The sequence below is a fragment of the Sparus aurata genome, chromosome 10, assembly GCF_900880675.1.
Source record: "Sparus aurata chromosome 10, fSpaAur1.1, whole genome shotgun sequence".
NCBI lineage: Eukaryota > Metazoa > Chordata > Actinopteri > Spariformes > Sparidae > Sparus > Sparus aurata.
Window position 1 is genome coordinate 33,109,052 of NC_044196.1, and position 12,422 is coordinate 33,121,473.

General features: G+C 37.5%; 1 protein-coding gene across 1 annotated transcript; it reads left to right on the forward strand.

Annotated features, from left to right (window-relative positions):
• The first annotated feature begins 6 nt into the window (after positions 1–6).
• On the forward strand, positions 7–1,862 carry LOC115589451 (serine/threonine-protein kinase ppk4-like). The gene is made up of 5 exons (XM_030430291.1): positions 7–32; positions 148–311; positions 396–619; positions 1,557–1,686; positions 1,761–1,862. Exons 2-5 carry the CDS (start codon positions 249–251, stop codon positions 1,860–1,862), a joined length of 519 nt encoding a protein of 172 aa, XP_030286151.1. The 5' UTR covers positions 7–32; positions 148–248.
• The last annotated feature ends 10,560 nt before the right edge of the window (positions 1,863–12,422 follow it).

Consider the following 12,422-nt stretch of genomic DNA (forward strand, 5'->3'; position numbering starts at 1 on the left):
CCGTGATCTCAAACCACAGAATGTTTTGATTGGTAAGAAAAGTTCAAAATGTAGTGGAGTAATGAAATTAAATCAGAAATTCAGAATAACAGCAACAGTATTCCAAATTTATAATTCATAATACCTTTTTTGTGATTTGTCCTGCAGATGTTACCGGGAGGGCGAGATTAGCTGATTTTGGCATCAGTAGACGGTTACTTAAAGGACAAACAACTTATTGCACAGGCAGTGCAGGAACAAGATGCTGGATGGCCAGGGAGACTTTAACGGACGAAGCAGACATAAGATACAAGCGGAGCACTGACATACAGGTCAGTTTAACTGTTATGTAAACTCTATTGATGACTTGGAGAAAATACTTCCTATATTGCAAAACTGTTCTCTTAATTCTCAAGGTGGCAGGGATGCTGATTTATTACATCCTCTCTGGAGGACACCATCCTTTCGGCGACAAACTCTTTGAATGTGAGTACAACATTCATAAAGGTTTGTACACGTTGGACCATGTTGAAGATATGGTGGCAAAGGACTTCATCGAATGGATGATCAATAAAGAACCAGAGAGCAGACCTACAGTGGAAGAATGCTTGAGTCATCCCTTCTTCTGGACCACTAAAAGGTAGAAAGGAAATACGTGCACTTTATGTTAGAGCACATTGATAAGATGTATGGTATTTATTTGACAGTAAACAAAGACAGTTATAGCCTTCTTAACTAATAAGATGCTACAAGTCGTACTTTATAACAAATTAGACAAAAAATAAAAAGTAAGTATGATAAAGTTCTACCATAATTATAAGCCATACACCAAAATCAGGTTATAATTAGGAATTGCATAGAATGCATTATTAGACCAAAAATGTAAATACTTAGACTACTATGCAGAATTATGTTGTAATTAGAAACCAAATAGGAAATATCCTATTGCATACAAGATCATGCAATAAGATACCATGTCAGATCCATAACATACTGATTAGACACCCCCTCACTACCAAGTAATACTGAAGACACCACACTCCACCACAGACCTACAATGGCTCCATTAGACAACACAGGCTGTAATTGATGGATGTAGTGCCATATTAATAATGATCAGACGGAGAACAGCACTCAGAGGATGGTGCGTTTATTGGGCTTTATTTAATGTAGTTTCACTTTATTACAGGGTAATATGTTGCTAATTATAATCTTGTTAGGACCTTATTAGACTTTCTTAGAGGTCAATTAGTGACACATTGCAAGAGAACTGTACTGCTGGTTTAGTTGGTTTCTATCTGTTACCCTAATTAGATATTATTATACTATATATTATGTGTTATATTAAATAAACAACAATGATATATCATTTGTGTCATTATCTAGACAAATGGAATGACAAACTTTTGAGTAAGGCTATGTTGCAAGGCTGTATTTTTAATTATTACCATTGTTACAAATGCCAGTGAGTGTTTCATGTTTATTAAAATAGGAACAGAACCTTTATGTTATATGATGTTTTTGTTCATTTTGTAATTCATATAATTCATATATTCTAAGATAAACTTTTTTGTCAGGAGAGTTTACTACTTGAGAAGGACTGGCAACAGGGAGGAGGCGTCAAACTGCCGAAATGCTGACCCGGAACTGATTCGTTCAATAGAACAATACGCCAGGGATGGATCCTTCAGACAGTGGAAAAATAAGGTGACTGCAACATAACAACTTCAACTTTTATATTCCTCCCTATCTAACTAAACTAATTTTATTCGGTGTTACAGTTTTCATCAGAGTTGGTCCAGAAGATGGATGGAAAGAAGAGACCCTACCCTGAACACATACTGGGATTACTGCGCTTCATCCGAAACCTTCATGATCACTAGTAAGTGAAACTCAGCTAAAAGTACATCTTTATGGCATGTAATTCTTAAAGAGGTCATATTCTGCTAATTTCTATGTTGATATTTTTATTTGGAGGTCCTAGTTAATTAGGTTTACGTACTTTAATTTTCAAAAAACACATTAATTATTAATCATTATTAACATACCTTTTCACACTGTGTCGTGGATGCTCCGTTTTAGTTACAGAGTGAGACATCTCGCCTCTGTTAAATTTTTGGTGAGAGTTGCACATGCGCATATCTTCACAGGCAGGATGTAGCCAATCAGAGGCAGAGTAGGGCGGGTCATGCCGAACAAGGTAGTGTGATCTAAAATGTCATCGCCTACAGCAGTAGCAACTGTATGTCTGCTGTCTGACTCAGTGTATATATCTAATAATAACCCTGATAATAACCCCTTTTTTACTTTGCAGACCTTTCACAGGAACAAAAATGCTACATAACACAATAAAGGAAAGGCAGAGAGAATAATATGACCTCTTTAATGTTTAGATCATATATTATTCTGAAGATGAGTTTAATCCAGTATGAAGATGGAGGGGTTTTCAGTGATTCATTTTAATAGTAGGAGTCTCTACAGTAACTTCTCCAAAATTAAAGATTACCTTCAACAGCTTCAACAAAAGTTTAGTATAAAAGCAATTTCAGAGACTTGGTTGAGCGATGAAAAAAATCTACAGGATGGATTAGAGGGTTATGAAATGTTTTGGCAAAATAGGAGTAATAAAAGGGGAGGGGGTGTTGCCCTGATGACTGCCTTTAAATGCAAAGTTATTGGGGATATGACCATTGTTATTGACAATGTGATGGAATGTATAACCATTGAAATTGAGGTTGAAAGAGCTAAAAATATATTAATCAGTTGCATTTATAGAACACCGGGATCATGTATTGACCAATTTAATGAGAAGATTTCTGAATTATATGAAAAACATAATGATTAGACTAATCTGGTTTGTGGTGACTTCAGTATTGATTTGCTGAAATCTAATGATCATATGAAAACCGAAGAGTTTGTTAATATTATGTTTAGTTTGAGTTTACATCCGTTAATCGTAAAACCTAGCAGAATAACTAAAGATGCTGCAACATTGATTGATAATATTTTTTACAAATGTAACTGATGTTAAAATAGTTAGTGGATTATTAGTGACTGATGTGAGTGATCATTTGCCTGTTTTTGTTCTGTTAGAAATGAACAAAAGGTTAAAAGTAGGAACAAATACACAGACTAGTAACTTAGTTAGAATAAAATCAAGAGAGGCAGACCTTATGAATCATGACTGGCAGGAAGTTTATGTAGACGATACTAATCAATCATATGATGCATTTTTAGATACATTTTTGTTATATTATGATCATCACCATTGTCCATTGAAAGAGTATAGACAAAATCCAAAAAGAAGAGAAAACCATGGTTTACAGAAGGGTTGTAAAAAGCTTGTAAAAAGATAAATAGGCTCTATAGGGAATTTATCACATATAGAACAAAGGAAAAGGAGGACAAGTATAAAAAATATAAAAAATAAATTGACATCTATTATGAGACTGCACAAAAAAGACTATTTTGATCATTTGCTGCAAAAACACAAAAATAACATTAAGGGTACCTGGTGAGTGCTCAATGGTTTGATAAAAAACCGTAGTAAAAATGATTTTCCAGCATATTTTGTAAATAATGACAATTCAATTGTTGAAAATCCAGAGGAAATTGCTAATGAGTTTAATGATTTTTTTGTCAATGTAGGCCCAAATTTAGCAAGGGAAATTAGTGATGTAGACCATAATTATGATTTTGCGTTCAACAGTAACAACTCAATGTTTCTTGGTGGAGTTTGTGAGAGTGATGTATTAGAAGTGGTACGGAAGTTTAAGAGTAAAAAATCCACAGATGATAATACTATTGATGATATGTCGCTTGTAAAGGAAGTAATGGATTCTGTCCTCAAACCATTTACTTATGTATGTAATAAATCTTTTCAAACAGGTATTTTTCCTGATATGATGAAAATGGCTAAGGTGGTCCCAATTTATAAAAATGGTGACAAACATATCATATCAAATTACAGACCTGTGTCTTTGCTACCTCAGTTATCAAAAATACTCGAAAAATTGTTTGTAAACAGATTGGATAATTTTATGGAGAAATATGAGTTACTGAGTGACCATCAACATGGGTTTAGAAGCAACCGATCAACATCCTTAGCAATGATGGAGTTTGTAGAAAATATAGCTACGGCTATAGATAAGAAATAATATGCTGTAGGTGTTTTTGTTGATTTACGTAAAGCATTTGATACAATTAATCATTCCTTACTACTGCAGAAATTGGAGTGTTATGGAATAAGAGGTGTTACACAACATTGGATAAGAAGTTATTTGAATAATAGGTTTCAGTATGTAAAAATTAATAATATTGTGTCACATTTTGGAAAAGTAACTTGTAGTGTACCACAGGGTTCGGTATTGGGACCTAAGTTATTTATACTTTATTTGAATGATATTTGTACAGTATTTAATAAGTTGAAATTCATTACATTTGCGGATGATACAAATTTATTTTGTTCAGGACCAGATATTAAAGAATTGTTGTCAACAGTAGAAAAGGAGTTGATCATGTTAAAAGAATGGTTTGATATTAATAAGTTATCATTAAATGAAAATAAAACAAAATTTATGGTGTTTGGTGGTGTTAGGGCTAATTGTGAAATTAAATTATTCCTGAATGGAGTAAAAATTGAAAGAGTATATGAGATTAAATTCTTGGGAGTAATTTTAGATCATAAATTCAGTTGGGAGCCACATATAGAATATATTAAAAATAAATTAGCTAAATCTATTGTTATTATTTACAAAGTAGGGGATTCGTTGATCAATAAATGTCTGCGTATATTATACTTCTCACTTATAATGCCATATATGTCATATTGTGTTGAAGTTTGGGGAAATGCATGCAGGACATACATAGACCCTATAATTAAACTCCAGAAAAGAGTTATTAGAATAATCAATAAAGCTCCCTATCGCGAAACCACTAATAAATTATTTATAAAGTCTGGCATCTTAAAATTCTTAGACATTGTACATATAAAAACATTAGAAATATTATTTCGAGCAAGGAATAAAAGTCTCCCCACCTGTATTCAAAAAAATTTTAAATTGAGAGAAAAAAACTATAATTTAAGAGGGTTGTGTGTCTTTGAAATATGTAAAGTGAGAACTAATCTTAAATATAGATATGTTTCATTTTTGGGAGTTAAATTATGGAATGGACGTAGTGATGAACTGAAATTGTGTAGATCACTGTTGAGTTTCAAAAAAACATTGAAAGGTAAAATAATTGAGGATTACAATGTAAAATAACTGAAATGTGAAATGATTAAGAAGTAAGAATTTAGTAAATTTTTGTTATGTTTTTTTGTTGTTGTTTTTTCTTCCTATTTGTATTACTGATACTTTGGGTTATTTCATGGATTGCACATGATGGGCAAAAATAAGCCTCGGCTTCAGCCTTTTCCTTTTTCGGCTACAGAGTTTGTTTAATTTTTTTTTTTTGTGAGAAAATGTTGAGTGGAAGTCTGTATGATAATATTTGCCAGTAGATTGCACATGATTTAAGTATTTTATATTGTAACCAAAATAAAACTATTAATTCATTCATATTTCCTCACGTACATTCCACTTCTTGCTGATGCTCTGCATCTATATTCACCTGGAAACCAGTTTTCAAACTAAAAACAAGCCAATTATATCAGTTAAATGTAGGAGGTCAAAAAGGATAACATGGCACTGCATTTGGGTACATCTGACAAAGCTATTTGAAAACAAAGCACGTTTATTTGCTTGCTCTAAATATTTCAGTGGACAGCAGCCCTAATCAGCACTTGGAGTTTGTTAAAAATCTAATATCTTTGATAATCAGCTATTAAAGCCAACTGTCAGAAACTGAGCATGTTATCTCTCATGCAGACCTTATCTTTGATGGCCCTGTCAGTGCTGTATGCATGATTTAAACAGTACAGCCAGAGGAAATGATTTTTAATCTTACTTAATTTGTTAATTGTATTTTTCTAGTATCTTACTCTGTGTTATTTAATGAACTATTTGTAGCCAAACGTAATAAATTAGTTTTCTGATCCATCAACTACATTCCCTTGAATTATTATTACTATCACAAACAGTTCAATAGTAGAAGATGCATGACAACTGAAAGTCAAAACACAATGCAGGAGTCATTAAGTCTACTAGCACACAATGTGATGTTTTGGTTATGGGTGTCATTCACCCATATATGCTAGTTTTCAATACTTTGTAATGAAAGGTTCCTTTTACTTTGCAGTGCCAAAGATGCAGAGAAAGTTAAAGTGATGGAGCTGTTTCCTGATCTCTTCGGATGTGTTTACAAGTTTGCCAAGAGCAAAGGTTGGAATTCAGAGATCCCCCTGAAGGAAATGTTTCAGAGAGAAGACATCGCCACAAGGTTCACAATGCTGTCCATAAATGAGGAGCAACCAGGTGTCCCAGTACAAGAGTCTCAACCAAGCACAACCAGTTCTGGTGTCAAAGAACACCATTAGTTGTAATGTCCCAATCCAACCCCATAGCAAGGCTTCAGCAGCACTGCACAAAGATAGTCCAAGAGGCCTTTTTCACACCTGATATCATGAGACCTAAAAGGAAATGTTACGAATAACATTAATGGTGTCTCTTTTTTATTGAAGTGTCCCAATAAGACCTGACAGTGAGCCAGCATGAACAATACCAGGACCCTGAAACTGAAGCAGCTAAATGGAATTCAGTCATGATTCATTTTGTTATTCACACCTGTGCTTTTACTTACTGTGACATGTCAACATGTTTCCTGTCAAATAAGCCTGTAAAGTTTTGCATATGTGTTCTACATAATAACTATTTTCAAAAGGTTGACAGTAACAGTAAGTAGATTAGAAAGATGATATAAAAGTAGGATTCAAAGGACTTTCTCCTCACTTGTTATGGTATAGAAGTTGTATTTTTTAAGATTTTATATTTTTACATGGGAATCATCATGATCAGGATCATGTTCTTCTTTTATTTTGCTACATTTATCTGTCGATTTTAGTTGTATCTTACAAATTATGCAAGTCATGTCATATGAACAAAAAACATCATGTTGTGTTAGAGTTGGACCAGCCAACCATGTGGGTTGCAAAGTTACAGTTCTTTTCACTTCTTGGCGTGTCAATATAACCTGAAAAGACCCTGAAGATGACAATAGTTAAGTTTTTTCTATTATTTTACAATTTGTGTATTTTTCCATTTAACTACATTATGTGAGTCATTTTACTTTCTTGATTATCCTGTCTCATTAACCGTTCTGCCATAGTCTCGCACATGTGTTGCCATTTCAGAAAGATTGCAAGAAAAATCAAGAGGTTTGGTTCTGTTGTTTGAAGATACTGAATTCTGGCTTACAACATACAAAACGTACATAAAACAAAGACTACAATTCCTGTTTGTCACACAAATATCTGAATGGGTCTTTGCGCTTGCTTTGAAAAAATAAAATCTTCTTTTGCAGAAATGTATTAAAGTCCGTGTAAACCAAAATCAGCCATTTTCTTCTAAACACATTAAACGGGTCATAAATGTGTTTACTTAAAACATGTAAAAGCCATTCGGCCATGTAGAATTTAATTTTGGAGCTAGGCTCACAAACAGTTTTTCAACATTTCTGTGTTCAGGATTTAATGGGCGGGTCAGAAATCATGCAAATCATGGCCGCGTTAGGTAACGCGGCCATATGATTTGCATAAACCCCGCCCTGCTGCGGAAGTGGTATAAATGCGTTCAGCGCATGGGCTTCAGCGGTTCTCCCACTCACTCTCCAGTTTCGGATTGCATTGCTTACAATAGTTTGCAGCTAGCTAACCAGCCAACCAGTCAGCTAACCAGCCATGTCTCCTCCACATCGCTCTGCATCTTTCCTGGATGCCACAGTGTGCAGGGTGACGGCGCTGTTAGCTTATTTAAGTTTCCTTCGGATGAAACGTAAGGAAACGGTGGAGTCCATTGACGCTGGTCAACTCCGTCCCCAGCTTGCATCCTCTCCTCCGCCAACGAGGAGATGTGACCGCTGCTGACCGCCGCTGACACTCTCCGTCCCGCTGACGGCGGGTCCCACCGGCATGATGTGGCCGCCGCGCCGCAGCATGCCCTCCGTCCCGCTGACGGCGGGTCCCACCGGCATGATGTGGCCGCGCCGCAGCCGATCCTCTCCGTCCTGCTGACGGCAGGTCCCACCGGCATGATGTGGGGTCCCACCGGCATGATGTGGCCGCCGCGCCGCAGCATGCCCTCCGTCCCGCTGACGGCGGGTCCCACCGGCATGATGTGGGGTCCCACCGGCATGATGTGGCCGCCGCGCCGCAGCATGCCCTCCGTCCCGCTAACGGCGGGTCCCACCGGCTTGATGTGGCCGCGCCGCCGCTGACCCTCTCCGTCCTGCTGACGGCGGGTCCCACCGGCGGTATGTGGCGGTAGTATCAGGGCCGCATTATTGGTGAGCCGTCCCAGTGTGAACGGATAATCCGGAGGCGCGGAGCGAGGGCGTGTCGGTCTGACAGTCTGATAACTGCACAGGTCCTTCACTCAACTAAATACAGAGAAATGTACCACAAAGCAACGTTACAGGACCGAACAAAAGTGACGTAGTAACTGTAACTGTCTTTAGCAACTTATATGAGGAAAACAAATACCACAGCTGTATGTGGAGAAGCGTCTGTCCTCCTGTCCGTCCCCTCCCTGTCCTCCCGACTCTTCCTCACATTTCTGCTCACAAAACAGCGTCTGTCACGCTTGTCACAAGAGTGTTTAACTCACCGAGTGTTTGACGAAAATAAATCACCGCGACCGCCAGCCCTCCTGACCTAGACTAAAGGAAACTGTCCCCCAGAAAACAGCCTCCGTCCCCGCGAGTGACAGAGTCAGACAGCGTCCTGTTTACTGATGGTGATTATGTATAATTTATGTAATTTAGCGATAAAAACTTAACTCCGTCACTTTCCAGGATGTTTAGTGGGTCAGGATCTCAATCACTACACGTTATAACAGCATCTATATGATTATAAACTGTCCGCGGGTTTAGATAGACAAGGGGAACACCTGGGGAACACCTGGGGAGACACCGACGTCATTAACATGACGTGTAGCCCCCGCCGCATGGGCGTGGTTCCAGCGCCTCTAACTGACACGCCCCCAGCGTTTCACAGCAGAAAGAAGTGCTTGTTTTTCCATGATTTAGAGACCTAATTTTATATACTTAACAATTTTTTTGATCTTTCAAATTTGGCTCAGTGGTCAATGATACATGTTTCTTTGGTGTGACAAACTCATAACACAATTTTTTTGCCGCTTTACACGGACTTTAAACTCAGAAGGTAAAGGGACCTTGTTCATTAATTGAATAGTATTGAAAATATATATGTATTTTTACAACTTCAATAAGAACTTTCCAAATCCTGATTGTTTCTAGAGTTTGTTTTAATTGAGCTGAATGTTGCCCTCAAAATACACAATGAGTAAGAGTTCAGCAATTAATGTATGATTGGAAGATATGTTTCCTTATGTTATGTTATGTTATGTTATGTTCAGGTTATATTAGCATCATGTTATGTTAGAGTTATGGTGGCTATAACATGACACAATATTAATCGAACATCAAGTCTCCCCTCACAGGATGAATTAATTTCCGTACTTTCTTTGTTGCAAACAAAATATTCATGATATTGTGTAGACAGAGCATTAACTTGACTAACATTAACTTGACTAACCTCTCTAAAGGAGCCTGTGTTATCTTTGCCCTGCACTTTTGTAGTGCACTGAAACTTCCTCTTCATTTCTGGGGAATGACTTGATCTTACTAACTGTGAACAGAAAGAAAGAGTAAGGTAGACAGACAGAAAAAAGATGGAGATGCAGTGGAGATTGACTCACTTTTGGAGCCAGCCTCGAGTGGCCATTCGAGGGACTGTATTTTTTGTTACTCCTGCACTGGCTTCATTTCTCAGCCCTCAAGGTTATTGCTTGGTTTTTACTGCAATATTGAATGTCGTATGTATGTGACTATGTAGCACACTGAAACAAAAAATATTATTACAGGAAAGACAAAACTTATTTGGAATTACACTTCAGTTTAGTTGTTTTCATTCGCAATCCTGCAGTATTTTATGAAGAATCATATGTTCCTAAAAGTTTTTGATGTATTTTATTTTATAAAAATGTTCCTTGGATTCCTGTGCGTACCACTAGAGGGAGCTCACATACCACCACAGTTTGAGAACAGCAGTACTAGACAGTTTTTAACAACTCATAATAATTATTTGAGGTGTTGCAGCTTCCATCAAAATTGGTCAATAAGATGGATACCCATAACCAAGCCTACCCAGACAAACACACTGGGATGACTGTGCTTCATCTAAAACCTCCTTGAGCACCAGTGAGTGATACAGTAGCATAATTTATAAACACTGAAACAATAATTACACATTGTCAATTATTTTTAAGAGATTTGTGTGGTTCAGTGTTTTTACAAAGCTGCTAAAAGCTGAGCGAGTTAACTCTGATGCTGTCTTTATTTTCAATTATTGTGTCCTTCTGCAGATGGCTGTCAAAGATATGTAAGATGAATGTTAAGAAATGTTTCAATGTTCAAATGTTTTCAATGTTCAATGCCATTCACAAACGTTGAGGATTCCCAGATCGGCCCAGTGGAACCCAGTGGAAGTGAAGTTGAATGAAAATGAAAAAAAGGATAAAGGAATTCAGAGAAGCAGTCAGCAAGAAAAAGCACAACCACTTCTGATATAACCGTCTCAAATAGATTAGTTAGTTTGTTAACAGTGTTGTAACCCATGCCTCATGTCAAGGCTGTAGCAACACTTGGCTAGTGAAGTCAATTTTGATGGGCTTTCTCCTCACTTTAGTAAATGTATATATATTTTTTTATTGCATGCACGCACATTGTTATTATGTGTCCTCAGATATTGACATAAGGCACAGCGGCATTCAGTCTGGCCTCGAGTAACCTCCATGGAAGAAGCCTGGCAGGTATGTCCACTTCTAGTTATTCATGTACACAGATTCTGGTAATCACCATTGCAATAAGTTGATTGTTGAATGCACAATGTGATGGCTCGAGAACACGGGTGCTCAAACCTTTTTTTCTTGGCGGAAAAAACTGAAACTTAATGAACTAAAAGCAAACACAACTAGAACTGCAAGCAGTTATGAACAGGGGCCAAGCCCCCCGCGCGACTCAGACCCCACGCACCGCAGAGCCCATGGAAGTTGGCCCAAAGGATGACGGCTCGGGGCAAAAGTGAAGACACAGGCCATCGTCTGAGCCGTGGTATTCGCTGTAATGTGAAGTGTACTGGAAGAGCAAAAGGCTGAATGTGTGCCGATTTGGATTTGTTGTAGTAAGCCACGCCCACATTGACCGTTAAAAATTGGTGTAGCAGTTCAAGAGATATAAAGTTCCCATCTTTTGAGCGCCCCCTAGTGGGCAAAATTCGCCAAATTCGGCTCATCCCTTCCCAGTGTCATGGCAACCAAGGAACTCAAATTTGGTGTTAACAGCATTTAGTTTGACCAAGATATCAAACAGTTTACATTTTTATAGCAAGCTACAGAAATTTGTCCATATAGAATTTGCGCAATTTTTGACAGAGCAAAATTCTTTTGATAACTTTAGATCAGGTCCAGCTGAAGAGTGTACGTGGCAAGTTTCACGCAGATCGGATAAAATCCCAAGGAGGAGTTCGAAAAAGTAGGTTTTGCATATGTGGTGCTTTAGCGAAGGAAATGTGCAGCAGAAGTGGGCGTGTCCTATGTCAGAAAATCCAGCTCTATTCAGGGAACATATGGATATAAGGTTTGCAAATGTGTTATTCAAAATGTGGAAGTTACAGGCAAAAAGGCGATGGCATCCATTATAGCGCCACCTAGTGGAGTACAAGTGGTTTTTGGTATGGAAGAACTATGTCCTATTCTATATGTACAATATAAATTTCCAAGCTCTCAGCATAATAGTTTTGCTGAAATTAATGTTTGTTGTTTATCTTGTAATAAGCCACGCCCACATTGACCGGTCATGACTACCTTCAAGATATGGCCTCAGGATTGGCCCTACATCATACCGACAAAATTTCGTAAAAATCGGTGTGGCGATGGTGAAGAGATATAAACTTCAAATATTTTAAGCGCCCCCAAATTCAGCTCATCCTTTCCCAGTCTCATGGCAACCAAGGATCTCAAATTTGGTGTCAATAGCATTTAGTTTGACCGAGATATCAAGCAGTTTACATTTTTATAGCTAGCTACAGAAATTTGTTCGTTAATAATTTGCGCATTTTTTGACCGAGCAAAATTCTTTTGATAACTTTAGATCAGGTCCAGTTAAAGAGAGTACGTTGCAAGTTTCATGCAGATCGGACAGAATCCCAAGGAGGAGTTTGAAAAAGTAGGTTTTCCAGTTTTTGCGATTTTGCGAAAAAACTTTCT